At 40.6% G+C, this 9,309-nt stretch overlaps 4 protein-coding genes across 6 annotated transcripts; 2 read left to right on the top strand and 2 right to left on the bottom strand.

Moving 5' to 3' along the window:
• Positions 1-17: 17 nt before the first annotated feature.
• On the bottom strand, positions 18-1,244 carry Mrm2 (Mitochondrial rRNA methyltransferase 2). The gene has a single exon (XM_043426564.1). It carries the CDS (start codon positions 855-857, stop codon positions 114-116), a length of 744 nt encoding a protein of 247 aa, XP_043282499.1. The 5' UTR covers positions 858-1,244; the 3' UTR covers positions 18-113.
• Positions 1,245-1,388: 144 nt separating this feature from the next.
• On the top strand, positions 1,389-4,310 carry LOC122414894 (WD repeat domain phosphoinositide-interacting protein 3). 2 transcript variants are annotated; one of them, XM_043426558.1, is made up of 7 exons: positions 1,389-2,094; positions 2,172-2,235; positions 2,470-2,646; positions 2,718-2,975; positions 3,070-3,271; positions 3,367-3,590; positions 3,726-4,310. In XM_043426558.1, exons 3-7 carry the CDS (start codon positions 2,487-2,489, stop codon positions 3,830-3,832), a joined length of 951 nt encoding a protein of 316 aa, XP_043282493.1. In that variant the 5' UTR covers positions 1,389-2,094; positions 2,172-2,235; positions 2,470-2,486; the 3' UTR covers positions 3,833-4,310. The 2 variants fall into 2 exon arrangements, with proteins under 2 accessions (XP_043282493.1, XP_043282492.1); XM_043426557.1 differs by lacking the exon at positions 2,172-2,235.
• LOC122414902 (uncharacterized) lies at positions 4,223-6,446 on the bottom strand. The gene is made up of 5 exons (XM_043426568.1): positions 5,860-6,446; positions 5,586-5,766; positions 5,372-5,457; positions 5,134-5,248; positions 4,223-5,049 (listed from the first exon to the last, which is right to left on the bottom strand). The coding sequence occupies exons 1-5, from the start codon at positions 5,953-5,955 to the stop codon at positions 4,832-4,834; spliced, it is 696 nt and encodes a 231-aa protein (XP_043282503.1). The 5' UTR covers positions 5,956-6,446; the 3' UTR covers positions 4,223-4,831.
• A 468-nt stretch (positions 6,447-6,914) lies between these two features.
• On the top strand, positions 6,915-8,414 carry LOC122414900 (UPF0193 protein EVG1 homolog). 2 transcript variants are annotated; one of them, XM_043426566.1, is made up of 4 exons: positions 6,915-7,415; positions 7,488-7,643; positions 7,888-8,031; positions 8,130-8,414. In XM_043426566.1, the coding sequence occupies exons 1-4, from the start codon at positions 7,319-7,321 to the stop codon at positions 8,357-8,359; spliced, it is 627 nt and encodes a 208-aa protein (XP_043282501.1). In that variant the 5' UTR covers positions 6,915-7,318; the 3' UTR covers positions 8,360-8,414. The 2 variants fall into 2 exon arrangements, with proteins under 2 accessions (XP_043282501.1, XP_043282500.1); XM_043426565.1 differs by having other exon boundaries at positions 6,917-7,415; positions 7,488-7,739.
• Positions 8,415-9,309: the final 895 nt, after the last annotated feature.

The following is a 9,309-nucleotide window of genomic DNA, read 5'->3' as shown; positions in this document are numbered from 1 at the left end:
TAAATACACCATCGATATCGCGATACCAAATACTTGTCTCCTCTTTTATTATCCCATTCAATATTTTTTTCTCCTGCTACAGTGATATCGATAAATCAATAATCAGCGTTATATTAGCTCATTATTTTCAAGCCTCTGAATCCACGAGCGAGCATAAATTTTTCTGCCGACTCGCTTCTGGTAGCTCCGGGTCTGACGACTTTAACGCTTTTGTAAAAACACGAGAGATCTTTTTCCAATTGGTTGGCAAGATCGCCGTCCCATACTTTGGCAATAAAATTACCTTCCGTGCGCGTTATTCCAAGGGCAAATTTCAAGGCGGCATATGCGAGCTTCATTATATTTTCATGATCCATTTCTCGGACTCCTGTAGCATTTGGCGCCATGTCCGACATAACTATATCTGCGAGTTTACCCTCCAACGCTCCCAACAGTCGTTCCTGAGCCTTTTCCTCCGTAAAATCTGTGTTTCCGATGACCGTTGCTCCTTCTATGCTACAAATGGGCAGCCTGTCTATCGCAATTACCCTACCTCTTTTTCTCTCCTCCGAATCTTTACCATCCGCATTTGTTTTCTTCACCGCTACTTGCGTCCAACTACCAGGAGCAGCTCCGCAATCTACCACAGTCATTCCTGGTCTCAATATACCGAATCTTTCGTTTATTTCCAATAACTTGAATGCGCTTCTGCATCGATAATTTTCCTGTTTTGCTTTCTCCACATAAGGATCCCTGAGCTGTCTCGTCAACCAATGCTGCGAACTTGGTTTCTTTCCCTTCAAATTTTTCGGCGTTTCGCGCAGCAATATCGAACACGTGTGGAAACCACAATAGAGAATAGTTCGACACAAACTCATACTCCGCTTTATTTTTCTTCTCTTTAGATACAGTCACGTGCGTACCACCGCCAGCCTCCAACCTCCAATAACTAACCTCTTCTCATATGCGCTTCTTCCTTCTTTTCCGTATTAGCTATCTTCCATAAGAAGCATGCGCCTTACTCATCACTATTTTTGTAAAAACACTATTCTCGATGGTGATTATGTTATCTATTTTATTTTCATATTAAATTAAATATCGCACCTAATCATCTTTTGTGACCAAGTAAACATTGTGTAAAGCAATAATCCACCAAGCTTGACCAAGCGGCACACAACAACAACAACAACCGCTGCCGCCGCCACAATGTTGGTGGTGGTACGACTGGTACGACGACGTACGCAACAGCGCCGCCGCGTACGTAATAACTACTCTGCGTCCACGCAACAACTGCTTGCGCTGCTGTTAGTGCTGCCGCCGCTGCTGGTGGTGTGGTGGGTGCGGCCAATTGGAGTAACTATAAATGGATACGAGACGAGGTGTGCGGCGGCGCACTGTGATTGGTGAGTAGTAGCAGCAGCAGCTGTCAGCGTAGCGGCCATGTAAACGTTCATACGTAGATATAACCAAAAAAATTTCTTAATTCCCTAATTGACAGTTGACTTGTACGAAAAAATATTTATTACTTCTCTTATGATATTTATACGGAAAAATTGAGTTTATTCGATTCGAAAAATCGAATCTAATGAGAGGGGGGAACTGTTATTTTCCCGATGCGCGGTAGGTCAGTTATCGAGTACGAATTGTTATCGTTGACGTATCATGTGACGACTCGGAGCTCAGAGTATTAAGAGTGCAGTTTATTTACGCACTGCTTACCTTCTTCTTCGTAACCGCTGCTACTGATTCCTCCTCAAGATGTTTCGCCACGGCTCCTCCACCACCGCCGCAACTGGATAGAGGAAGCGGCGGCGGCGACGACGAAAATATATGGGATATATTGGTTTAGTGCGCGATTTTCGCGACGAGAAGAATGGTGACGATTCGTTACGAAGGAACTGGCGATCTGCTATGCGATTATATTTCGATACCCGGTTTATACTTTGAAACAAAAACACGTACGAATCTTGAGTCATCGATCGTGCAATTTCGTATATATTGATAAATCGTAATCACGAATGCAAAACTGCCGGTACTGTTTATTCAAGATGAATTTGACAGCGGGCAATCCGCATAGCAATGGCCTCTTGTACGCCGGTTTTAATCAGGATCAAGGTAATAGAAAAATCACAATCTTTTTCTTCATTTGTTTTACCGTGAATTATCGAATTACAAAAAAAATTATATCGCAGAATATGTCGAAACTTGAACCATCAAATGGATATTGAGCGCGTCGTCAAACGTACAATATATAGTGTAAGAAAGAAATATGCTTGTATATATATCAATTGTGAAACTGCCAGCAAATTTGAATTTACAATTAAACTTTGGCCAAATGACTCGGCCATCGACTCGGAACGCGGAATGAAATAGTATGATGACTGGTCGCACGATGCATCCGCTCGAATTCTCTATTGCGCCAAATTGCGCGTTCTCTCTTCAGCCTAACCTAACTTTTTTGTTTTTATCATGTTATACCTTCTTTCAAAGGATGTTTCGCTTGCGGTATGGAAAATGGCTATAGAGTTTATAACTGCGATCCGTTGAAAGAAAAAGAAAGACATGACTTTAGCGACGGAGGACTCGGCTATGTCGAAATGCTATTCAGGTGTAACTATCTGGCGCTCGTAGGCGGAGGTATTAAGCCGGTATATCCGACCAACAGAGGTAATTATAGCTTTCTAGAAGAAGCGCTTTTTTGTCGCAGACGATTGATTAGTTCTTTGTTGCATGTACAGTTATAATATGGGACGACTTGAAAAAAATGCCGGCCATCACACTGGAATTCAATGCTCCGGTAAAAGGGGTTAAACTGAGAAGAGACAGGATAGTAGCTATATTGGAAGGAGTCATAAAAGTTTATACGTTTACTCAAAATCCTCAACAGTTACATGTTTTTGAAACTAATCCTAATCCGAGAGGCTTGTGCGTTCTATGTCCCAATAGCAACAATTCTCTTTTGGCCTTTCCCGGGCGTAGAAACGGTCATGTTCAAGGTAATTCTCCTCGCCCTCCCCTAAGAATCCCATCTTTTGATATTAAGTCATCTACATTTGATATTGTTCCAAGGTATATCATTTGTAAACACAGTTATAGATCTTGCCAACACGGAAAAGCAGCCTTTGAATATAGAGGCGCACGAGACCCCGTTATCGTGTATAGCCTTAAATCTCCAAGGTACGAGATTGGCAACTACCTCCGAAAAAGGTACTCTTATAAGGGTATTTGACACTCTGAGCGGCGCAATGATCAACGAACTGCGAAGAGGAGCTAATCACGCTAATATTTATTGGTAATTTACCGCGCCAATGTTAACGAGAGAATAAAAAGAATGTTAACAATATTCGGCGATGCGCAATATTGATGCTTATCTCGTTCTGTTTACAGCATAAATTTCAATCATGACTCGACATGGTTGTGCGTTGCCAGCGATCACGGTACGATACATGTTTTTGCTGTCGAGGACCAAAAATTGAATCGTCAGTCGAGTCTCGCCTCTGCAACCTTCCTCCCAAAGTACTTTAGCTCAAGCTGGAGTTTCTGCAAGTTTCAAGTTCCCAGCGGGCCTCAGTGTATGTGCGCCTTCGGCGCCGATAACAATAGTATTATAGGTATATTAACGTTTTAAAACTCTTTCTCCCGTTCATGATGAATCGCTCATCCAAATAATAATAGCGGGGAGGGGGACCTATGCTCGACCCACCACACATATTATGTTTTCATCTCAACTTTCGTTTGTTCCAAAGTTATATGCGCCGACGGTAGCTACTACAAGTTCGTATTCAACAACAAAGGCGAATGTACGAGAGACTTTTATGCCCAATTTCTCGAAATGACGGATGACAGAATGTGACCACATCCAGCATCGAAGAGGCAGTTGAGGCGTCATCGTCTCCCGATGACCCGGTATTTCTAACACCGCCAACGAGTATCAGCCTCGAAGCGGTCAAGTGTTTGTCGCGAGGAACCAAGTTCCGCGACAAGAATATTTTTCAACAAAACATGACACATTCGATCGAATCGTTCAATTTTTAATTATTGTTTTTTCTTCAAACGAACAAACGAAATTATACAAGAGAGGACCAAGTTCGATATTCAATGCGAAGATAGCACAGTGACTGATCGACGAGTCTTGGTTAATCAATCTCGAAAATGATAATAAATATAAAAAAACATATAATAAACATCTCCAAGCCATAAAATAGTAGAAAGATAAAAAGTGGAAATAGCGCGAAAACTGTTATTGCAGCATAGTTCGACATGAGCTTTATTCATTATTATTATTATTATCATCGTACATCCATTATATAAATCATATACATATACACGTACGAAGAGTTGGAATTATTATTACATTCAATATTAATAGTTTATTCGTCATTGAGCAGAGTGAATAAAGAAGAAGAAGAAGAAGAAGAAGAAGAAGAAGAAGAAGCGGGAGAGAGAATAACAACGCACAGCGAGCAGATTGCGAGGTGCGCGGATATATGACTCGTTTTCAAACATTTCTTATGTCGTTTTATGGTTTTTTTTTTCTTTTTTTTTTCTCTCATTCAAATATAGAATACATCGAGAAGGAATACGAAAGATTACTCTTTCCTTACCGCCGCAATACGGTACAGCAGTAGCCTTTTTTCACGCGGTGAACGTTTTTTTTTTCGTTCTTTTTTTCCGTCTTCCTTCGAATATTCACACATAGAGATGCGTAAATGCGTTTATTTTTATGAACTTTTTGTTGTTTCCTCCTCTGACGAGACACGCGAGTGTTTGGCTCTGGCGAGTTTCGATTTTTTTGTTTCGGAGAATCTATATATATCTAGCTCGAACATAATATATAATATAAAATGTTGAATCAAACTTCGTATGGTTTGGTTGGCAATCGAGACGAATGGGATGACGACGAGGACGTCGTACATTCGGATATCGATTGTCTCGGTATGGTCTTGTTGTTTCGTATATCGTACACTTGGTGTATCAAACCTTTTTTCCAATAATGAATACTCATGTATGTGCTCCAAACAACGTACGTACTATGAAAATGCATCGCCACACCGGTAAGTTCAAGCAATACTGGGAAAAATATAAATTTTATTAATGCGTTACGAACGTTGTTATCATCTTATAATAGAAAAAAAATATAATAATTTCACTTACGGATCGTACATCCAACTGCATCAAATGCATGCTTTTTCTTGGCGAGTAGAATAATAAATAGTACGATTTCAAGGGCATTCAAATAAATCCAGGGTATCATGAATCGACGATGAAACTATATGGGGTAACAACGAGAATATAGGGAGAAAAAATTAAGGACCTCGGAGTGTTTCATCGATCGGCAGAAGAATCGCTTTTATCTTGCTTAGGCGATGTTTATTATTTATAATATACTTACAGTCAAAACTCCGTACAGTAACAATATAATGCATGACAAATGAGTGAGCCACAGCATAAGGTGGTACCACATCTCGTCGACTTTGCCTGCGATTAAACATTCGCGGATATGTATATCGTGCGCGTTATTCAATTATTCAATATAGATATAGTATAGTATTAATATGCCTTTTACCGTATGCTAGAAGCTATAATTTATTATAATTCTTATTAACCTTTGGCATTGTCACCAGCGATTTTCATTCTCTTGATGTTGACCCGCATTGAATTGTCGTCATCCATCGAGTATCCACGATCCATCGTATCCTCCTCGGCATCTCTGGCAACCATCTCGCGTATGTCAACCGCGTGTGTCAGTGCGAGAATACAAAAAGTCACAGCGATACCAGCTGCGAACTATACGCGTGTCATTTATTATAACGTCGAACAAAAATGCTCGACGTTATTGTCGCATTTTTTGCGGCGATATATAAAAATAAAAAAACTTACCAGCTGAACAACGGCAATGAGGATGGTGCCCTGTTTCAGTGTGAAGCAGTGCAGAAAGTTGCTCAACGGTCTCGGCATTATGGGTGAGTAAAACATTTTTCTTTTTTTTCCCGCTCATCAACGATGTTTACCACCAATATTCATACATTATTCAGTAAATAATGAAACAACGAAATGACGTAAACTTTGTTTTTTTTTTCTTTTTTTTTTTTTTTTTTAATTTCCCCGCGTCCTCGCTTTACCGTATTAAAGATTTTCCCACTAATATAATACTAAAAGTACGCGCGCGTCCGAAAAAATCGATAAAATTTAGCGTTATCGGAAAAGAAAAAAACAAAAAAAACACGTAACGAAGGGTCGCAGCAGTACGCGGCGTTCGATATCACACGCTCACCACCAAAATTCAACTTTTTTATCGGCGTACCTCGATAAACATTTTATAATAAAATGTTTACTTTTAATTATTGTACATGATGATGTATATTTCGGCGAGCGCTGCTTTGAACGAGATATATAAATGAGAACGCGGGTGGAAACCAGCTAGCCACTCCTGTGACATTTTCAACCCCCGTGCATCGCCGATGATGCGGCCCTATAAATGTCATTCACGCGGACATGCGCGATACTTTCTTGACCTACTACAGCGCTTTTCAAGAATACCACGACCCCCCGAACATCCTCTCTTTCCTATAACAAACCACTATACAACTCGTAATTGTGTTCGACGCCGTCGCCGCTCCGACGACATCATATGTATATTATTTTATATTTATTTTTTTCATATATTTCTATCATTTTGACGTTTTTTCTTATTTGAAATTGTTTGTTCTTTTTTATATATATATATATGTGACAATCGCATATATAAAATCGAATCTTCGCATCATTGTCATCATGCACATGTAACAATAATAATAGAGAAAGCAAGTATGCGTGTGTTGCTGCTGCCTCGGCGCCGCGCGACGCAGCGGCGACGATCATGGTCGCGCGCGCGCGCTTACGTGTGTAGTCATGGAAACGATCCTGTCTCTTCGTCGTCGTCGTCGTCGTCGTCGTCGGCATCAGTCTGCCGCCGTGTCGTCGCGCTCGCATCAACACGCACGTGTCGTCAATCAACAAAAAACAATATATCATCGGGTTTTTTTTTGTTTGTCCGTCCTCCCTCTTCTTGAAGAAGGCGGGGCGAAGAAAAAAAAGAGCAAGCAGCACCAAACAACAACAACAACCAATCGATCGGTCGTCGCCGTCGCGTCCTCGTGCAGAAATTCATTTTTATTTTAAAGAATTGAGAAACGAGTAACGACATATATTCATTCCACCGCCGCTCGCAGCTGCTTTTCTCGTGTGGTTATGTCGAGACGACAACGACGGCGGTGCACGTCCGTATAACAATTATTTCACAGTCTCGTCGCGATTCGAAATAAATTGGAATTGTGGAAACAGTATATCGTTGTATATAATGAATCGAAATGTTGAGCGGGTCGGTGTTGGGGTTGGAGCTTTCCACAATCCACCGAGAGCAAAATATAGCGAAGAAACGCGAGATCTTATTAAACGTAAGTCTATATTTTTTTATTTTATTCATACATTCGTAGAAAATAAGGAATCTCATATGAAACTTTGATTAGTTCTTATGGAGGAATCAAAATTATCTATGATGCAAAGGAAATCTATACAAAGAGCCGTCGATCGTGGTGACTCGCTGCCGCCGCCTGCTCCAAGTTCATCGTCATTTCCTTCGAGAAGCAGACAACGAACACCGGATCCGAAAGAAAGTACACAAGTTACGTTTCCCTGTTATTGGAAAAAACGATCGCAGAACACGATTGCGAATAGCGGTGCTTATGATAGAGAACAATACAGGAGAACCTCGCCTTTGCGTAAATATCTTGATATTGAACGGCGTCGAGAAAAAAAAAAAAAAAAAAAAAAAAAACAAGGCGAATGAAATGATTTATTGCATGGATTGAATAATTCACAGCCCGATGTGTGGATTGAATATTTGAATTGCCTTGTTGACTATTACAGCTGACAAAGAAAGACAGAAACGTCATCTCGCGTGCATTATGGCATATGGAAGAGACATGCCACCAACGTCCCGCGGACCAAAAATTGTCCACGAAAAACAAAACGAGGCTGCTGCTGATACGTCCAATGATCCGCTTGATCATCGTAATTTCTCGATATAACAATATTTTACAATTTTTATTCTTCTTTCATATGGTACAAGCGGCGTTTCGGTAATTGATCATTTTTTTGTTATTACGCAGTGATTCGAGGTATTCGAGAGAGAATAGAATTTCTAAGTGACATGGAAAATTTGGGCCAAGGTAAAAAGTATCGGCCAACAATTCATCAGGAAATAGCCCAGAAAATTCGTGCGATCGAGTCGATAGACTCGAATCATAAATCGAATGAAATTATCGAGGAGTTGAAGAATTATAAATATCAATTACCCCCACCAAAACCATTTCCCATGGGGGAACTCGAGGATTCTTAACAAAATATCGGTGTATTATAGTCGCATTTTTAAAATAAATTATCATCATCTCATATTTGCTATTACAACGTATATATAATTTTATGCAACTGATGCCAACTGCGGCCGCCGCACCACACGCAGAACAACTCGGCGGAAATATGTACGCTTAAGCGAGATCCCGGATTATATATAGGGCTTCTCGATACGTGTATCATCACCGACGGGTGATCTTCTTGTAACTGTCTTCGAATAATCATGCTATCGTGTTAATTATGTTAATTATAAACCATTGACGCAACTTTTGTGCTCGTTACTCGCGCTTCCGGAAATTTTTACTTTCGAAAATATATCGTATCATTGTATCGCTACACACGTAGTCGCGTCCACACGCATTGCTAACGATTTGCATGATGCACTGCGCCGAGCGGCACTGAACTGAACTAACTCGCACGCAGTTCGCGGTGTGTCACCACAGTCACCACCAAGCAAGGAGTCCCCAATCTCGGCAAAATCGGGCACGTCCGTTAAAGTGTCGGGTCGGGAAAGAGGGTTCCTCTCGAGCGGTACTGTAGTAGGTACTGTATGGGTTTAACGCATGCGCATTATGTACGCGTTCTATACGCGCATGCGTTGCTGCCGAAACATCTCTACCAAAATGCATTTATATCCAAAAAACAAGTCCCGTAACATTTCTGCTATTCTGCTACCACGATAATAAAACACTACCCCGCAACAAAACTCGAGACATTTACATCCTTTTACCAAAAACATCTCTACCAAAATTCAAAACTCAACGATGAGATACTTTCAAGCTATTTTCATATATAATTTGCTCCATCGTATCGCGCACCACCTTTATCTTTCAGCATGCAGAACATCGAGAAAATGATATCTTCAATAACGTGTGTACATCCCTGCCGTCTAATGAGCTTACCAATTCCCCGTCTATATCATCATAATATCAGCTT

The sequence above is a fragment of the Venturia canescens genome, chromosome 8, assembly GCF_019457755.1.
Source record: "Venturia canescens isolate UGA chromosome 8, ASM1945775v1, whole genome shotgun sequence".
Taxonomy (NCBI): domain Eukaryota; kingdom Metazoa; phylum Arthropoda; class Insecta; order Hymenoptera; family Ichneumonidae; genus Venturia; species Venturia canescens.
Note: the sequence above shows the minus strand (reverse complement) of the source record. Positions and strands in the feature narration are given on the sequence as shown.